We start from the raw sequence: 20,055 nt of genomic DNA on the forward strand, positions 1-20,055 counted from the left end.
CCTCTTTCTAAAATCTAAATAATTCGTATCACGACGTGGTATCATGAGAGATGCAGACGTAATAAAAGCAATTTTAAATAAATATAAGAAAAAATATGTAGAGAGAGTGAGAGCAATATGCAAGTAAAATATTTAATCAGGTTTATTTCAACTGGAGCTTATCCCATAAAAAATATTAACTTTTTACCATAACATAATAGTCTTTCCCGTATGTTTTACACATAAACAAAAAGCTTGAATTTATTACACTTGCATAGGCACACGCATACAAACAGCATACACACATCACACATATACATATATAGATAAATATATATGTATGTAAGTAATAAAATCTCTATTTAGTAGAATAGAAACGACTTATAAAATTAGAAACATTATATAAGAATCTTTTTACAATTCTGTGCTCAGATATTAAACTGAAAAAAATATGTAGGGGTTAATTGCATAAAATAACACAAAGTGCATTTCACAAATGCATTTGAAGGCGCTACGTGGCATTGGCTGCGTTACAACTGGTCCTCCGTGTAATTATATTCCTGCAACAATATACGCATTTGTTCTATTCATTCCTCTCACTCTGTGTAAGTATGGTTTCCCTTATCCCTCATGATGAAAATGTCCTGTTATTTACTACAAGTACAAACTGACGAAAAAATATGTAAAAGTAGCACGCGATTATTAGAAGACTCAAATACTATCTACAAAAGTTAGATAAAGAATATGAAGAAACGATCACAACTGCATATGCCGGCCTCTCTTTACTTTAATTATATTTTTTATAATTACTAATGAATATTGGATAGTTATGATTACGCTTTCTAAAAATTTGTTTTTGTTGAAGTATAATTTTTTTTTTTTTCCTTCACCTATTTGTCACCCTTTGTTTACAACCACACCATTATTTAAACAAATGTATTTTATTAATTTATTTTTTTTTTTATTTATTATATGCATTTTATTTTATATATGTATTTTTAATAGTTATACAATGATTACAAACTTACTCCATTTAGCCCATTTACATGTACGTACATGAAATGAATTATATGCGATTTAATATCGTTTTTGTACCTTCATTACAGCCTTAAATCCGAAAGTAGCGAGCACTCCAAGACCAAACATAAGTATGTACGGTATATACTTCACAATAAACAAAGAACGTCTTCTTGTAGTCAATTGTCTAAGCAATTTTAAGTTTGTATCGTTGTAGGGTGGAAAACGGGATCTGAAATACATATTTTTATTTTAATATTAACAAACTAAAGTATTAGATTATATTTAAAAAAATGCAATTTAAAATATATAATTATCTCATTGTACAAAAAAATGTATTTACTTGGCCAAGAGTTCTGCAAGTTTATTGTAATTCCGGATCAAACAACCTTTCTTATGAGTGAATGTATCGAATGTGTATTTTCCATGGTAGGCTCCCATACCAGAATTTCCTACTCCTCCAAATGGTAATGATTCAACTAAGGAAATAATACATAATGCATAACGTGATTTAACTCAGAGAAAAAACTAATTCGATGTTAATTCTTGTTATGTAAACATGTAAAACATATTCTATTCTTGTTAGAGTTTATTATCTGTTTTAATTAAAAAACTTGAATTTATATTAATTAATTGATAATAATAAATCTACAGTTATAAAGTAAGAATTTGAATATTTGCCTATTTTAATTAGAAGAGTTTAATAAAAAATGTTAATTACGATAAAAATCTCTATTCTGAAATTAATCTTAAAAGTACATTAATTTTTAAATAAGTAATTAAAATTGCAATCTCTCACTTCTACAAATTAAAAAATAAGCAATAACATGCATTGCCACTGTAGTATTTATAGCATATACTATATTTCCGTCATTACTTCCCGATAAGATTAAAGTTCATGCAAAATATGAAAATATAATTAAACAAGAAAATAAAAAGAATAAAGCGATAGAAACAAAAAGCTGAAGAATATTACAGAATACTCATTAACATTCATTACATTGTAATTTTAAAGTCTGATACACATCGTTAATTTTACTAGCAGAAACAATATACTACTGTAACGTAACAAAAGAAACAAAAAACCAAGACACTTACATAGATTAAAACAAAATTTTGTATTAAATTACTAATAAAACTACCTGCTGCGTGTAATATTACGTCATTAACAAGAACGCTGCCACTAGACGTATTATTAAGGATCAAAGACATAGTTCCCTTGTCTAAGGTAAATACATACAACGCCAATGGCTTCTCCCTGTATGTTAAACAATTAATGTAAGAACGTACGTAAATAAAAAAGTAATAACTGTTGCAAAATATATTTGTATGTATGTATGTAGTGTGTAAAAAATGTATATATACGCGTAATTGTATTTATATATGAATATGTCGTGTGTTGCGTATTGCAAGTCATAATGAGTACTCTGGTACGCTATAATTACAGATAATCAAGTTTGTTGATTAATTATAGACCAGTCTAGTTTTTTTTTTTAATTTTAATTTTATGTTAGTATTTTCTTGGCTATTCCTAAGCTATATATAGTAGCCATCACCATTTTTAAGTACCCTCTATTATTTAAATAGTATATATACAGTTTCGAGAGTACAAAGTTTCCGCATTAGAACCTTTACATAAGTAAAAAAAAAAAAGTCGTAATAATAAAAGATTATATGTGAAGTCAGTATGAAAATCTTATACTAAAATAATAAATTAATTCTTCTCCTTTCTCAGCAGTCAGACCTAAACCAGAAAAAGAAAAGAAGCATGCAATATGTACATGCTTACTTTAACCAAAGAAAAAATATATCTTTTATCCTAATAAAGAAAGATGTACCCGCTTCCATTAGTGTAACAGTTTAAGAAATCAAGGCGCATAATAATGTGTACCTTTTCCAATAGAAACCTTTCTCTCCTCCATTTTGAGAACAATAATATCGTAAACATGAAAGCAAAATTTTCTAGAAGAGATTTGCAGTAGAGTTTTTCAATCTACACCGAAAGTTTTACCTTTCCCGAAATATTTAAATCATAAGAAACAAGCCCGTTACAGGAGGATAATACTTCCGCTATCAGAATCCGGACTCACCGGCATATTGCAATACCGTGTCGTTGACACACACGGCTCCGCTTCTGACTTGATCTATAATTAGATCTTGTACCCTTTTGCTCGTGGAAAATACGTACAGTACGAGAGGGCTTTCACTAAATGCGAAAAACTAATTACTTTACATCGTTCCTTCACGTAACAGTGAAATCGTGAAATACGTGAAATACATAACAAAATATAAAACCATATTTAATCCACGATATCTTTTCAGTTATATTTATATAACGTAAAATCTTCTGTCCGATATTACGAAAAAATATGACTTTAAAAAATTTCGATAATTGAAATGTTTTCAATTGTAAAACTAAATTAAAAGATGTGCAATATTTTAAAAAATAATTTTATAAAAAGCTATCTATACTATTCAGTTCTTATAATTGCTTGCTCGCAGTACTAATAGATAAAATAACATACCGGCCATTGATGAAGTTAATTGCTTCGTATGCATTATTAACGTTTATTATAGGCAGTATCGGTCCGAATATCTCATCTTGCATGATGGAATCCGTGGGTTTAACATTAACAAGTATTGTGGGTGAAATAAATTTTTCTGCAGGATTTACTTCGCCACCGACAGCAATCTTGCTTTTATCATCTAAATAATTAACAAGGCGCCTAAATATAAAAAAAATATATATATATTACATAACTTTTTTAAATAATTATAATTGCAATTATTTACTTTAAAAAAGAACTCACTGGTAATGTTTGTCCGTAATAATACGTGCCAAGTCAGAGTTTTCCCGTGGATTATCACTGTACCATTCTTTCAAAATCTTTTTAGCTTCATCGATAAATTTCTTTTGTACTTCAGGTGTACATAATACATAATCCGGAGCGATACACGTTTGTCCAACGTTAATGCATTTACCCCATAAAATACGTTTCGCTGCCATTGTCATATCGACTGTATTATCTATATATACAGGACTGCAAAATCGTTGTTATTCAGTACAATTCAAAGAAAAAATGTTAGAGGACAATGTAATAAAAAATGTATTTCATATGTATAAATAAAAAAAAAATTGCTTACCTCTTTCCACCCAGCTCTAACGTAACAGGCGTAAGAAACTCGTTAGCAGCTTTTCGTACGATTTTTCCGATTGTAGAGGATCCAGTATAAAAAATATAATCAAAACGTTGCTTAAGTAATTCTGTTGTTTCTGAAATTCCACCCATCACTACACGGCAACATTCCTTCACAAAAAACACGGTCAAATTATTACTTTGTTTTAGTAAGCAAAACATTTGACATACAGAATCAATTTCCATAACAATTAATCAATAATATATTGCTAATATAAAAATCATAGTTTTTTTTTTTAAATTAATGTATTAAGACGTCATTAAACAAAGAGAGGAGAAGCATAAAGTTGCTTTTTCATTCTTTAATACGTAATTCTTATGAGTCATCGTTATGTAATAAAATCTTTTATAACAGAGTTAAGTTTAAGCCATTAAACTTTAATTCTCCAATCTATCCTTTTAAGCTTCATAATTGAAAAACCTAACGATGGTCTTAGTGCATAATTCATAATTTAAAAATAAGTAGTGTTATAGCAAGAAAAATCTTGATAAATTAAATGATAATTTTTGTGATTCTCTACTAAAAGCGAATTACAAAATATAATAATTAAAAACTTAATAAAATATAGGAAGTTTAGAAAGCGGGTTTTCACATACCGTGTCTAAGTATTTTGGAATGGTCTCATACAAATATTTCGCTGTAGCTGTAGCGATCTCGGATGGTTTTACAATTACGCAATTTCCAGCTGCGATTGCGCCCATCATAGGTAGTATATTCAGTTGAATAGGATAATTCCACGCACCCATAACTAATACAACTCCGTAAGGATCTTTTCGAATTTCCACCTCGTCGAATAAGTACGCTATCGACTTCTTCGGCTGTAAAATATCGCAATGTCAAATTGTTCGTGCTTTAGAATATTGAAAATGTTTGATTGATAGACATAAAAAAAGGTCTACTCTTATACAACAAAAAAATAACATCAATTACCTTCTCTGTCGCTGACCATTCTTTAATATTCATGAGCATGTATTTAATTTCTTGGACTGTATAATCAATTTCCAATGCAAACGTCTCAAACTTGCACTAAAAAGCGATCGATCAAAGAACATTGTTAAAAATAATTATACATTTAGATTAATCTACGGTAATGAAGCTACTTTTTTTTTTATGTCATACTCTATGTAAATCCGATGCCAATGCCGCTGCCGCTTCCGAGCCGGTCTCCGAGAACATACACAAGATCTGTTCTAATTGCTTGATTCTCCATTTCAACGACCTTGTCTTTCCGCTGTTAAATGCGTCTCGCGACTGTTGAACTAGCTGCAATAAATTTCAACGAGTCATTAGTCTTCAAATCACATGTTTCACTTTCATGTAACACGAGAACCAAAACACTTCAATCATTTATCGAAATTACAGTTACAAAATATAATAACAGTAAGACGGTAATTCTTATAAATCTTATAAATAGTTAATTACTCACCTCGGTATAATTTATAGACTTGGTTGAATGCTTATCGTTACCTTGCGCTGAAACAAAATATATTTGTTCGAGATAAATATTTGATATCTTTCAATTTCAGTGATTTGATTGATTATTATACGCACTGAACATCCAGCGCGATTAAAAATATCCTTAATTTAAATACCAAAGAAAACTTATGTAAATTTAAATTCAGTTACATGCAAAAGAGTTCAGCCTTGGGGGTTATTATAATGAATCGCTTGTTATTTAACTTATGTAGATACTGTGTAGATAATATAATATTGAAGTAATTTTCTTAACTCTATTGAATATCAATCGACGCTTGTACTCATATTAAAATTAAAATTATTTTAACAAAAAGATTGCATATATGAGCATCAAAATGAAAAAAATAATATAAATATACCCACGGGATGGTTTAATATTAGATAACAAATATATGTATATATCTTTCAGATAAAATTGATAAATCTATCAAGATGAAGCGGGAATATTGATTAAACGTATAAAATGATATTTATCATCGTGTGAAAAAAGACTTGTTGAAGAAAACAAAAGTTTTTACGAATTTCGCGTGTGTATGAAAAATTGGAAACATTTAGAAATAATCGCTTAATTAAGGAGCCTGTCTCGAGCAATAAAAGTCATGCAAATCGTTGTCCCAGAGTGTTACAGGCGTGCTTGTTTGTTAACTTTGCCAACGAGCAAAGAAAGCAAGGGCGTTCCATGGTTAAACGCGAGATATAAGAATGTAAGGTCGAAATGTAAACCAAATTCGAAAAACAGAAACGTTCGCCTTCAACGTTATTATCTCACGCGCTTTATAAATAATTTTATTTCGATGTAGATAACGTTAATTTCCGTTTAGCTTGCATAGCAAAAAAATTCTTTTTTCTTCTTTATTCAATTTCCACAGCTGAGCAATATGCTGGGTCAGTTTCTCTTTTTTTTTTTTTACAAATAATTGCTCAAGTCCTGTTAAAAAAAATTACTTTAATAACTCAAACAATTTGCAACGTCATAATATTCCAAATGAGGCAATATGTATACGAAATTAAGCCTCTAATAATTAAATCGAAGTAATGATCTAATATTAAAAACAATCGCGTGAAGCTGGAGAGGCAAGTGTGTGACGCGGCATAAATCAAACGAGTTTCTCATCTCCTTCGATCGTTTATTCCGTCTGGTCGAATAATATCTGTTTGTCATCAATAATTAATTCAAGGATAATTACCATTTTAATAAAATTTTAATAAAATTTAAAGAGAGACTCGTGTACACAGGTATATTTTAGAAATTATGAACCGGGGGATTTGTCGCCGCAAGTGCGTCGAAGTATTCTCCTCAGTCGTTAAAAAAAGAAGAAAAATAAAAGAACAAAAACAAAAGAAAATTAAAATATATTTCGTAAATTCATGAGAAGCGAGGAGAGAAAACACGAAGCGCGATTATTGAATGCTATATTCAGATTAAAGTTCACGACGAAGGTCGTCCCAGATAAGCGCGGCGAACGACTTTCAGATAAAGAGGAAAATGAGACATGGCCCGAGCCACTGGAACGAAAGCAAAATGCCAGCGAGCGTAATTTGTTTCTTATTTCCTTACCCATGGTCGCGGGCACTCGGTGATCCGCTAGGCGTTGGCAGACTGGTTAACACTGACTAACGTCAAGTGATAGCCGAGGAGGAAGAGAAGGCGACGCGACAAACGGACGGCTCTCGAGCTCGTTGAACGTACGTGCGTGCGATCGGCGCGTTACATACTAAGTCTTCGAAAGCAGCGCAAAAGATCAAAGTGTACACGTGTCTTTGGTTATCTTGACGTGATCCGGAAAAACGGAGGGAGAAAGGTAACTAACTGACTAAAGAGGGACGAAGAAAGAGAAAGAGATAAAGAGAGATAGGAAGGCAACCGCTGTCAGCTCTGGCGGGGAAATATAACACTATTAACAACCGGTTCGGAGTTTTATACTCTGCGGAATAGAGCAAAGCGGAGGAACGGAATCACCTGAACGTCGTCGATAAATGACCGCCGCGTAGCGTAGGCGCCAACCGCCAGAGAGCGACACTGACCGCGAATTCGAACGTTTCTTGCCTACGAAACGGAAGTATGGCGCGCGAATTTGCGAGTCCTTCTGAAATTGATTGTGCCCGATCGACGCTCCGAGATATTCACTGATATTCACCGAGGCTGTGCCCCCGAGGTGAGTTAATAATCGTCTCTGCTGATAATACACGTTGATATCTGTTATATATTCCTTGCGTGATCGAAGACTCCAAATATTTTATCCGTGCAGGTACCGAAATCACGGAGGCGAACATTCAAGGTTACGTGACGCAGACCAGCGACGCAATCGCAGCGGTGATATCAATCTTCCCGAAGTCCCGAAGGACTGAGAGGATTCGAAGGGCGTCGTTGACTCGACCTGAGGAGCTCAGGGTAAGTGCACTTCAAAGATATACGCGAGATCTGGCACGACGAGCTCAAATTCCGCGACGCCTCGAGCGGAAATTCGTGCGGGGTCAAAGCGCGGGAACGGGCGCTGCTAAACGAAGCCGCGGTAAATCGACACTTAGATAAAGTCCGAGAAGAAACAAGGAGTATAATACCCGACGTGACTTTCGCTCCGTCGGGTTCTCGCACTTGCGTGAAAGTGAAGGGTGGAAGCTGCCGTAATCGATTCGCGAGAATATCGCAGGGTGAAACAATTCGGGAAACGCTCGTTTTCGCGCTTCGCCCGTGAAATTCGCACAGGCGTTATGTCCTACTTTCACCCGGAAGCCTTTCGTCCGCCTCTGCTCGATTTCTGATAAGTTTTTCCTTCCTCGGCGCGTAACAAGTTAACGCACTTCGCTGGCTTTTTCCGCGACAAAGACCGCGGCCGTCAGGAACACGTCCATATTCAATTTATTCCTCGAGGAAGCTACGCCTTTAAGCTCTTAACGAACACGTTATACATACTTCTCTATTCGGGAACGTAAGAAACACAGGAAGTACATTAAATCGATACTACGCCCCCTCCTTTTGATAACACAAAGAAATAATTTCTCTTTCGAAATTTCTAAAGAACATTTCCGTTCAAAGATAACAGTAATACATGTCTCGATATCGTAATAAATTTCACGTAATTTTACACGCTCATTACGCGTTAATTAACGTTTATTACACGTAAGAAAAATATCGCGTTAGACGTATGTTTGAAAAAGAAAATTACGTTTTTTAAATACTTCTAAATAAACTTAGATAATATAACATTGTATCATAGCCTTCGGAATGTGCTTCCTCGAGGTTACTTTGTCTGCTTTTTCACTTCCCACTTAGTTTTGTAATTAGTTAATCAAATAGAATCCTGTCTGTTTACGAGCCTGTAGCTATTAATGGCTAAACTGGGTAATGTACGTAAATATGTTTTTACATTAGAAATCATGCGTGCGTAGTTCAGTCTCCACGTGCCTTATTTTTAAATATTTATGCCTCATGGTCATTTATTATTTTTAATAACGTCAGCAGTTACGCACTTATACGTACAGAACATATAAATGATGAGCAGTTTAATTAATTAATTAATAACAGCATCTTCGTAACATTTTAATTATATTAAAATCCATGCTTATATTAAAATATCAAGGCTATAATAATTTTTAAATTGCGGAAAGGACTTAAAAGCTGTGAATTTTAGAGCCGAGCTTTTGCGCGCTTAAAGACGGCAGTTATTACCGAAGCATTAGAAGTCGTGTATTTAAACGCGCGTTTTTTATGACTATAATCTCGATTAGCATTCAACTTCATATGTTAAACAAGTGAATATGTTATCTCGGATCACGCGAACGAAAGATGAGGCACGTACCACTGTAATGCGAGTTCTCCGTTGGCTGCATATGTATTTTCACGCACTCCACTTTGAGCGTATCCATAGAATAACTCGCGGTTCAATAATGGGGCAGGAAATAGAAAAAAATAAATTTCTGGTCGCGTGCACGGTGGCTTCGAGTAACGATCTAGTCGCCGGTCGTGAGAAAAATGAATCTTCGCAGGAAACGTTGTCACTATTTCTTTCGTCTCGCGTTCAAAGTCACGTGTGTTCTCTGTTGGTTGTCAGGTTTGAGACTGGATCTTTGACAGTTAAGGCAACTTGCGACAATACGAAAGGCAATTCGATGGTGGGGGATAGCATAAAAATTTTTTTTCTTTTTTTTTATAATATTAAATTAAGGCGAGTCTTTAAAAGTTTGCGAGCATTGGGATATCGCCGTTTTGGGAAATCTCTGAGATCGAATCTGTTGATCGGAGGGCTGCAGGAGATTTAGATCGTACAAAGCACAAGTTAACCCGGTCTTAATAATAAATGCAAGTCAACTCAAACATGTTTCGATATCAAGCATATCACGAATTACTCAGCGGTAAATACTGTAAAATAATATATATTGTGCGACTTTTTATTATCTGGTCAGTGAAACACAAAGTAGTAATTATATTGTCAGCCACGTGCCGCGAAAGTTTTTATTATTAGGTTACTCAATCATTTATCGTTCGCCATATTAATTATTAAATCATCGTGTTACTCAGTGTATGATACACTGAAAAAAAAAACTTGTGCGGTCTGTTAAAAAAAAAATTCGAAACGTAGTTCGATGGCTAGCAGTGCCAAATGCTAAAAGTAATATTTCCATGTGCGTTAAATTTGGAAAGGTTAAATAATATAAAGGCTATATTTAAATTTAATATTTTTAATAACTTACGTGTTTTCTCGTTGAAAGTGACTTATTATGTAGCAGAGACGCGAAATATGAAAACGAATACTTATATTATCTATATGGATTATAACAAACTTCTCTATTTAAAAAAGAAAAATTATTAAACTTTGAAAAACTTTTACTCACATGATTCGTCTGAAGTAATCGTAAGCATATCGATGCGACAAATATCGGACTCGTCCGTCTTATCCATCGCGATATCCAGCTTTACTTCACCCTGAAAAAGAAAACGTTATAAATATCTTACATAAGCGTAAAAAAATATAAAGACAAAAATAGATATATTCGTAGCTCAACTAACACTTGCATTAACGTCTAACATGCGTGCGAGTTATATAAGAAATTAATATTATTGAAAGATTTATTACCAAAGATTTATGTCCAAAAAAGAAAAAAAAAAACGAAAAGCAAAAGCAAACCGATCAAATACAGAAAGAGTCATTAATGTAAGTGATCATTAAAAAAATCGTTGCAATAAATAATGAATTAGCTTGCGATGTTTGATTGTTCATTAAATCAGTTAATGAGCATTCAGGCTCACGAATGCAGCGGATGTACGATTCTAGTATCTGTATATGCTTTTTGTTAATCAAAATGATTCCTACGATAGGTAAAAACTGATCATAATTTTAACGCAACGCCGGCTATAAATCATCGTCGTTATAATGTCTGGATTCTATCATTAATAGATGAGTTTTTTCTGGGTGAGCGCAGATCTTGTTACGAGTCGTTGCATAACAACCTTCTTTTTTTTTTTTTTTTTCTAACGCAGAGCTAATCCGCGTATTGCGCACATATCCGCGTTGTCCTGCCGTTCGCGAAGTATCTAATGATATGGAAAGCGGAAAATCGGGATCTGCTAGTCTCTTTATGGCGCGTCATTTCACTTCCTTGTTCAGAGTGCGAGTTACGTGCAGGCGTGTTAGTCGGCATGCCATTGCTGCCCTGGATATCGCACGTTACATACACGACGACGTATATGTAACGCTTGCCAGCGTTGTGGAACGAGCTTTCGATTTCGAAGGGAGTTTAGATTTTTTACGACGCTTCCTGGCATCCGCGGAACCTCGTCGTGATTCTATCGCGGTGTATAAAGCTTGTTTGTCATCCGCCACGAGTTAGAAATATCATCGGCATTAGCATTAGATAAACTTCGCGCGTGATAAAAAAGTTAGCGGCAATAAAATAAATTACAATAGTATTTTTAACATTCGATTGTATTTAAGTTTGGGTCTCCTTTACGTATTTTGTATAGATTAATCACGCGGCACAGGAGATAATTATATGTATATTCGTATCGTAATGTGATTAACAAGACAGTCACTATTCGGACGCGATGATCTTGCTATTTTGATTGTCGCGATTCCAAAAATAATTTCGGTATACATAATTTTTTAGTTACAAATAAGAGATTTCAAACGTGCGAACTGAAACGTATCGCTCTTGAATATTTTAAGACGTTAAAAGAGTTATGTTGGTCATTGGCATAATCTTGTATCGTCTTGTATCTACTTATGATTTTTTTTTTTTATTAACTTTCTATTTTTTGCAATACTTTAGTTTTTTACATATTGTACGTATAACGTCACTGCGTTATACGTCACGTTCTCATTAATTACACAATAAATTTAACTTTTTATTAATATTTAACGAACCTCATTAAATTCGACGAGATTGTAAAACTTAAAAGCTTAATGTCCAGTTTAAGAAAATTCGTTGTAACGCGCGTTCGATAAAATTAATATGAAAAAAAATCTAGCTGGAAAGTGCTTGTTCAATTATTGTTGCAAAATCACCTTTTAAATTTCCGAAATGTTTCTATAAAATCGATATAAAATCGATATAAATTACAGAAAAAAAGAAAAAAAAAAAAGCAAAGTACAAATCGTTTCCTCTCTTAGGAAAAGTACATCAATTTATTTTAATAAATTGATCACGCGATGAAAACGACAGCGAACGTGACACGGAAATTGAGCTTTGTTATTTCGAGCTGCGATCAAGTTTCGAGTTCGTCGATAAAAAATGCTGGTACCGTATCACGATGTGAAATGAACGGTAAAATGTTTTCGGACCGAGTTTCATACCTCGAGAAAGTGCTCGTGCTAGGCCCGCTAAATTGCCAATAAATAAAAACGGTCGAAAAATATCGGTTACCTCTCGATCGTCACGACGAAGTCGTAATTTCTATAATAATCCCGCTTTCGTCGATTCTCATCGTGTGTTAGCGCACGACGTATTCGCGACGAGCGCGTCTCGAAACACGTTATTACCGCGACCAGTCGCACGTGAAAAACTTACCATGTTCGATGATTCCGACTAAGGCATCCGCAACTCCACTGGAGGTATTCGCTTCCTCTACTATTCGCTCGTCCGATGCAGATACTTATTATGTCTCGGTCGAATAAAAATACCAGCGACCACGTAATGCAACTGCGGAGCTCAGGCTTCTCGCCAACGGGTGTCCGAAAAACTGGACGTTGTCGTTAATTCTTCCAATATTTTACAGGACTACCGCATTCGTTTCTTTAAAAAAAAAAAAAACGACTTAGGCAAGCTTGTTTATCCGGGATTAGGCCCAATTCGACAACCAAAGTTTCGCAGGAATTTTTTTTTCTTCACGAGCACTACACGTCACCACAATTAAAAGGAGATATGAATCGTAGATGTGTTAACTGGAGAGCGGGTTCACGTAAATAGCACGCGATACGATTACTAAATGTCTCTTTTTTAAAGCCTCGGCTTGCGATCTATTGTGCGCATCATGAATTATTAATGCCAACCTTAAATGACCTTACGCATCGTATACGAGCTACGCTGGCGTTTTACAGCTGAATATTTTTATTCCACTTTGACTCTGATTCAAACTAATTCTAGTCGAACAACTTCATGGGGACTTTCGAGACGAGCAACGGGACTCGCTCATTAACTCTCACGGGAAGTAGCGAGAGAAACTGCCTGCCCTGTAATCAATTACATGTGTACTTCGCTTCCTCTGTTTTCTGTATGAGATTTTCAATAGATTTAGCGATCGTGAATTTTATCACTCACTCTTGTGATATAATCATATATGTGATGTAAAATATTACATGCCTGTAAGTGTACAGGCTGAGGGGCTTTAATTTTTTCATTACAAAAAAAAAAGAAGTATGAGCATAATTATTCCATGATTCTTCTCGTGTTTATCACTATAATTTCTTGTTTTTATGATCTTGCATGGAAATCAACCAGGTAAATGTCAGTAATTAGCAGTAATGTATCAGGGTTATAATTTACTGTTCGCAATATCCTATGACAAAAGAAAAATAAAAATAAAGGTCCGGTTTCTTTATTTATTTCTCGTGTACGTATTCGTTGCTGTACTTTACGATTTTATTTTATATTGATGATACTGAAATATTCAGAGTGAAAACTAATTAAAGGTAACGTCACATCAACGTTATAATTTTTATATTTGACAATTTAATTGTGACGTACTTATGGTCTATTATACTTATTTTTTTTTTTAATGAAAAATTATAACATTGACGCAACACTAATGATTGCTTCTCAGATTTCTTTTTTTTTTTAAAGCAAAGAAAAATTTATCACTCATCAAAATTGTAAAAAAAGTGATGGGATTGACCTGTACGACTCGCGATTGAGAACCAAGTTAAGCAAGATTTATAACTATTTTTTTTACAAACAGCGAAGCATCGTTCAATAAAATAGTTAATTAGCTAATCTGTAAATAATTGAGATTAAGTATAATCATAAAACTTAGCACTATTAATTAATTAAAAAATTAAATTATTAATTATAATTGTATATAATAAATAGACAAAAATTAGTGATACGTTTAAAATTAATACAAAAGACAAAAAGGGTTCTGCGTAATTAAGAATCAAATTCAAATTGAAACAATGAAATAATCAAGTTCAAACTAAAAATTTTAATATAATTTTTAACTACTTATTATTTTTAATATGCATTTACGGTATGACGTATTTAAATATAATTCCAGGCAACGTAAAATTGTACGCTGAGAGGTAGATATCGTTTCGGCGACGACGGCTAGCGGCGTATGTGACCTTAGCGTGGTGTGCGTCAAGTCACATACACACACATACACACGAAGCGCTGCAACACAAATCCTGCTGAGTGCCGATCGTCCGACTTGACTACTCAGTCAAGAGCGCAGCACTGATTTGACTTACGTGGTTGTTACGTCATGAGGAAGAAGACGGAAGTAACGCGTTCGCCATGTCGACGAGCAACGGGGGCACGAAGCGGACCGGTCGCGCCGGCGGTCGTAGTAAATCGTTTCGTTATGGACACTTATCGCCTGCATCGGACTCTTATCGTCCATCCAGACGATCGCAAGGCTCAGGTAATCACGCAAGTGCATGGATGGCTCGCGTAAATGCGTAACTTCGCGATAAATAATTAATTAAAAATCTGGGTTCAAAATTCGCGACTTCCAAGCGCACAAGTGCAGTCGGTAACGCGAAATATCACTCGAGCTCCGCGTCACCGCGCGATCTTACTTTGACCGTCGGCCTCAACCCTCGGGTACGATTGTTCTCGAGCCTGCGTGGCTACGTGTCGGACGAAAAAAGCTCGCGAGGCTCAAGGCGCGTGGACGCAGTCTATTACGCTGCACAGTACTCGCGCGCCGCTCCGCCACCGCGCGATCCTTGACCGTCGTCCTGAACTCCCGCGTACGATTGTTCTCGAGCCTGCGTGGCTACGTGTCGGACGGGAAAAGCTCGCGAGGCTCAGGGCACGTGGACGCAATCTATTACGCTACGCATTACTCGCACATTGTGTCGCCGTGCGACCTTGTTTTGATCGTCGTCCTTACCCTCGCGTACGATCGTTCTCGAGCCTGCATGGCTACGTATTGGACGGGAAAGGCTCGTAGGCGCGTGGACGCGGTCTGTTACGCTACGCAATACTCCCACACTGTGTCGCCGTGCGACCTTATTTTGACCGCCGCCCTCAACCCTCGCGTATAATTATTTTCGAGCCTGCACATGCTACGTGTCGGAGAAAAAAGGCTCGCGAGTGTCCCGAAAAGACCTTCGCGAAGATGGTTGCACATCCCCCTTTCCCCCGCGTTCATGTCGCCATCCATTTTACTTGCCCGGTGCGTGACGTCATCAACCGAACCGTGTTCCGGCGCGCTCGTGCTCGCGCTTCGTCGGCGCCTCGTCGACATGTATTAAAGTCGGGTTAACGTCGGGAGTGCCGTGAGGATTCGCGCGATTGCTCTGGACGACAAGTGCGGGTGTGATGAGGCTGCCGTTCCGCAAGAGTCCCACGCCGAGAGGGTCTGAGAGGAGGGATGCGGCCAGGAGGCATCGGGCGTCGGTGGAGCACCTTGCAGTAAGTATAGTTGACTTTACTACTTACAACCTTTACTTCGAAACCAATCGTGCGAGAGAGCATAATTAAATTCATGCGTATAAGTAGTAAAAAAGGCAATTTTTTGTATGAATTTTTTACGAGAGCTTACGCTCCGGAAAGATTTCTCCGCGGAATTTGCATAATCTTTTATTTCCGATGCTCACTTTTTAAAGACGAGTAGCTCACTTGTGTAATTAATAACGAATTGTTACATTTGCTAATTCAGTCACTTGAAAATTAATTTTCGAATTCTTTTGTACTTCAGATCAACTCGGCGTTACTACAACTCTGCCGCTGCGCATCGTCGACGTTCGTGAAACCCTGGACAACGTTGGGAGTGCCGTGAGGATTCGTGCGATTGCTGTGGAGGAACAATGCAAGAGTGACGGACCTGTGTTCAGTGAGAGTGCCATACTAAGAGGGACTGAGAGGAGGAGGCGGCCTGGGAGGCATCAGGCTTCGGCGGAGCACCTTATAGTAAGTATAATTGACTTTACTACTTACAACCTTCAAAACTAATCGCATGAAAAAGAATAATTTAATTCATTCGTATAAATAGTAAAAAAAGAAAATTATTTGTATGAATTTTTTTACGATCTTACGTTCCGGAAAGATTTCACCGCGGAAATTGCATAATCTCTTATTCTCAATGCTCGCTTTTGAAAAACGAATAGCTCGCTTGTGTAATTAATGACGAATTGTTACAATTTCTAATTTATTCACTTGAGAATTAATTTCCGAATTCTTTTGTGTTTTAGATCAACGTGGCGTTATAACTCCGCCGCTGCGCATCGTACTGGTGAGTGAGAAACTTGTATCAATTAATCGGAGCAATGGATCTGTGGATAATTATGCGAGATATATGCAACGCGTGGAAATTCATGTACGCATTCAAAGTTAAGAACGCGTGGATTGTAAATATACAGAGTAATATGGATCTATTGCTTTAAGATAAATGGGCTGAAACTAAAAGTGTTTAATTTCTGATATTAATTGTCGACACGCAATAAAAAGTACATTTGTTTTAAATTTGGTAAAATTATCCTTGCATTTCAAAAAAGATTAAAATATCTGTCTATTGTTCAGTAAAATAAATTAATAAAATAATAAGTAAAAAATATAAATTTACTAAAAAAAATTAAAAAATCTAACGAGCATCTAATGAAATTTTATAAAGAATATTATAAGTAATATATGTACAGCATATATATTTTATTATTTAGTTTTCAGCCCATTTACGTACATGGTTTTTATATGTGTGATTTCATATTTTATTGCAAAATGATATTTATCGCGTGAGACTCACGCCTTTTTATTGAAATACTCCATGAATCATTAAAAATTTATTTCGTTACATTTTAAACGCTGCAATTAATCTTTTTTTAAAACGTACTTATTCACCCACGCGATTTATTATTGCGAATCGTCGATTTTATATTATTTCGACTTGCGAAAAAAAGTATTCATTTTTACACGATCCAAAACTACGGGAAATCGCGGTAGATCGTATTATTCAAACGTGGCGAAGCAGGTAAATGCGGAACGCGGTTACGAATTGTTGTGAAAAGTGATATGTGTGCATATTACAAGAGCAGCAAGTGGAGGCACGTCAAGGCACGTTGAAGCACGTGCTCACGATGAAGGTAAATATAACCACGAACAAATATCGAGTAGTTTCTTCGGCTACATTTATTAATGCACAGTTTTTTGCAGTATTTAAAGCCATGAAAGGAAGTATTCGCCACTTGAGACAGCAGAAGCACAGTGAAAAATAAATCTTGAAGTTCACTGATGGGTTGGTATAACCTTAATTATTTCACCATTTTATTGACACCAAGGAATCAATACCTGTAATCATGTTTGTCCGTACGTATACATGCAAAAGTAAAGATCTAATTTGCGCGTGAATTTAATAACTGCATTTTTTTCAGTAGACATCAAACCTAACCTATAAACGCAAGGAAATGGAACACATTTCTCCCACATCTACGTCGAGCGACGTAGTTTCCAGTCAGAACTCGTTACCATCGACTCACGATCCCGGATGGAACGATCCACCGGAATGGGCATTATCCTCGCCGCTTAATTCATCTGGAGAATCCAGCAAAAGACTCCTGAACAAACGAGTGGCGTTTCCATTATTCCTGCAAACCTCTTCCCCAGAGAAGGCTGCTGCTTTGCCTCCTTCATCGAACATACCTCCTATTTTACAACCCACTTCGGTGCCTACAATAACCACAGCTCCTCACAAACCTTTCCTTGCTCCTACTAATAAAAATAATGTGACAAAGACATCAGAATCGAATGAAATATTTGATAAAGAAAAAGCTTTGACAGAAGTCTTGGCTAATTTAGAATCCTTGATGACAGAGCAGAAAATTGAAGAGAATAAAGTAAAGGAAATACAAAAACGGTTAAATATCATGAAAACTAATTGGATTGAAAACAAATTGAATGATACAGTGCAGAGGAATATCTTGGATATATCTAAAGGTAATGATAAAATATTGTATGTTAATATTATCATGACAAGTATATTAATTATATATTTATATTAATATTGTATCTATATATATTTCAGCACTACTAAAAAAAGATATCAAGGAAGCAGACAAGATTCATATTACTCTAATGACGCAGCATGGAGCTGCTTGTCGTATTTGGATGCCAGCCATCAGGAATATAATTTTTGAATTGAAAAAAGAATGTGAGAAACCTGATGTGTCACAACCAGACCAGTCGCCTTTGTTGTTCGTCGATTTGACAAAAAATTAAATTGATTGCCAAGAAAACTTATTATCTCTTTAAAAGATGATATAAAGATTTGATTGTTTTTTCACAATGTCGATTCTTTTGCCTGGCTCACTTTATACTCCAAGAATAAATGTCGATTGTAAAGAAATTACAATTTCATAAATGCCAAGTGACAGATTACGATGATTGGAGCTTTGCAATGTTTAATATAAAAATATAATATAAAAAATAAAATAATTATAAAATAATATTTACCTGTTTATATATTCTTGATATATTTAAGCGTACAACTGCATATTATATTTTAACTTGTATTTGTTTCGAAAAAAAAAATGTTCCGTTTTCTGAAAAATTGGGTTTTTTTTCTGATGTCCTCTTCTTTTTCACGGCAAAGCAATTGATATAATTACGAACGCGACGATGTAAACGACCTTTCACTAAAACAAAGAGCTTCATTTTATTATCGAGGGGCATTATAATAATGCGAAGGCAAACAGTAACGTCGAATAATAATACATCACTCGAACGTACGCGTTTATACCGGGTCTCTCTTTGTCTCGAGGATAAAATTATATAAAATACCTACGTATCTAATTATACAAATAAAGATTAAAACTGTAGTATTCATAAAAGTTTTTTGTATTTTTCATTTCTCTCTTATGTATATTCACAAAGGACAATTACATCTGTCTTACCACATATCTTTGTCTAAATGTATTCTTACGTTGATAATAGTCATCGATAGCTAAAATCATTTTATTTGTATTACTTATACATATCATATACTCACTACAGTATCTCTAAGCATACTTCAATCTTAAGTGGACACATCCACGCATCCTGAACGAAATTTTATTATTAAACTGGAAACGCCCCCGTTTATTTCTCATATTTTCTCGCGAAATGAGTCTTTTTTTTATATCATTGCTTTCGCTGTTCTCTACCGTCGTCGTTCCGAGAACTTGTGCCGAGGCTGACGCGCACAATAGTGCTTTACACGTTATGTATGGCTCTTAGAAAACTTACACTTATAACTTACGACCACTTCTTTAATCGTCAATATATTAAATTTTCTTCCATTCTTCGCGTAAATAAATATTCATAAATACATTTAGGGGAGCGACGTGCGTGAAAGCTCTCTCGACTATCTTTTACTCTCACACACTCGCGCATATTCTTTTTTTTTATTTTATTTTTTTTTTTTTATTTTTTACTTTTCCCTTTTACACTCGCATTCTCACACTCACTCTCGCTCTCGGGAAGAACGTGCCTCGCCAATCTCGCGAGAAGCTGCGCGAATCCGCCGAGAGATAATCACGTTTTCCCGCGCGTCCCCACCCGAATTTCGATTTAAAATTTCTTCGTGATTTTATCCAAAAATATATATACACATGTACGGTCGGTGTATACGTAACGCTAATATCCGCTAGCGGCTGCGTTATCGCAGATTGAGATCGCGAACTATCAACAAACCGGTTTAATAGACCTCGTTCTCACTGGACCACGTTGATTCTTTTCTTCTCAAATGTTCCTTAAATC

At 35.3% G+C, this 20,055-nt stretch overlaps 3 protein-coding genes across 15 annotated transcripts in view; 2 read left to right on the forward strand and 1 right to left on the reverse strand.

The window, feature by feature from the left end:
• Positions 1-124: 124 nt before the first annotated feature.
• Positions 125-12,872, reverse strand: Aldh-iii (Aldehyde dehydrogenase type III). Of its 6 annotated transcripts, none has more exons than XM_070671444.1 (13): positions 12,676-12,872; positions 10,504-10,594; positions 5,621-5,667; positions 5,314-5,457; positions 5,125-5,220; positions 4,791-5,012; positions 4,141-4,304; positions 3,807-4,037; positions 3,522-3,722; positions 2,139-2,254; positions 1,340-1,475; positions 1,075-1,228; positions 125-539 (listed from the first exon to the last, which is right to left on the reverse strand). In XM_070671444.1, exons 1-13 carry the CDS (start codon positions 12,676-12,678, stop codon positions 510-512), a joined length of 1,635 nt encoding a protein of 544 aa, XP_070527545.1. In that variant the 5' UTR covers positions 12,679-12,872; the 3' UTR covers positions 125-509. The 6 variants fall into 6 exon arrangements, 5 of the variants coding, with proteins under 5 accessions (XP_070527545.1, XP_070527543.1, XP_070527544.1 ...); XM_070671442.1 differs by lacking the exon at positions 12,676-12,872 and adding an exon at positions 10,679-10,714; XM_070671443.1 differs by lacking the exons at positions 2,139-2,254; positions 12,676-12,872 and adding exons at positions 3,087-3,202; positions 10,679-10,714.
• Positions 12,873-15,463: 2,591 nt separating this feature from the next.
• Positions 15,464-20,055, forward strand: part of LOC139111274 (endoplasmic reticulum transmembrane helix translocase) — an 80,132-nt gene continuing 75,540 nt past the window's right edge. Inside the window, exons 1-3 of one of the 2 annotated variants that reach the window (XM_070671424.1) lie at positions 15,464-15,741; positions 16,028-16,239; positions 16,521-16,561. The gene's annotated coding sequence lies outside the window, so the exon portion shown is untranslated. The remainder of the gene's footprint in view (positions 15,742-16,027; positions 16,240-16,520; positions 16,562-20,055) is intronic. The other variant, XM_070671423.1, reaches the window with a different exon arrangement.
• On the forward strand, positions 16,966-18,868 carry LOC139111302 (steroid receptor RNA activator 1). 7 transcript variants are annotated; one of them, XM_070671490.1, is made up of 4 exons: positions 16,966-17,405; positions 17,466-17,557; positions 17,694-18,255; positions 18,344-18,868. In XM_070671490.1, exons 3-4 carry the CDS (start codon positions 17,727-17,729, stop codon positions 18,535-18,537), a joined length of 723 nt encoding a protein of 240 aa, XP_070527591.1. In that variant the 5' UTR covers positions 16,966-17,405; positions 17,466-17,557; positions 17,694-17,726; the 3' UTR covers positions 18,538-18,868. The 7 variants fall into 7 exon arrangements, with proteins under 7 accessions (XP_070527591.1, XP_070527592.1, XP_070527590.1 ...); XM_070671491.1 differs by having other exon boundaries at positions 17,697-18,255; XM_070671489.1 differs by having other exon boundaries at positions 17,476-17,557.

The sequence above is a fragment of the Cardiocondyla obscurior genome, linkage group LG23 (genome assembly GCF_019399895.1).
Source record: "Cardiocondyla obscurior isolate alpha-2009 linkage group LG23, Cobs3.1, whole genome shotgun sequence".
Classification (NCBI taxonomy): domain Eukaryota; kingdom Metazoa; phylum Arthropoda; class Insecta; order Hymenoptera; family Formicidae; genus Cardiocondyla; species Cardiocondyla obscurior.

What these genes read in the sequence shown, in the direction of transcription:
- Aldh-iii (XM_070671442.1), bottom strand. Translation starts at nt 10,699, where the DNA reads ATGTTAGACGTTAATGCAAGT. An exon ending in TGTTAGACGTTAATGCAAGT is followed by an intron (nt 10,595 to 10,678) that starts GTTAGTTGAGCT and finishes TTTCTTTTTCAG; the next exon opens with GGTGAAGTAAAGCTGGATAT. An exon ending in CGTAATATTACACGCAGCAG is followed by an intron (nt 1,476 to 2,138) that starts GTAGTTTTATTA and finishes TTATTTCCTTAG; the next exon opens with TTGAATCATTACCATTTGGA.
- LOC139111302 (XM_070671490.1), top strand. Translation starts at nt 17,727, where the DNA reads ATGGAACACATTTCTCCCACATCTACGTCGAGCGACGTAGTTTCCAGT. An exon ending in TATCTTGGATATATCTAAAG is followed by an intron (nt 18,256 to 18,343) that starts GTAATGATAAAA and finishes TATATATTTCAG; the next exon opens with CACTACTAAAAAAAGATATC.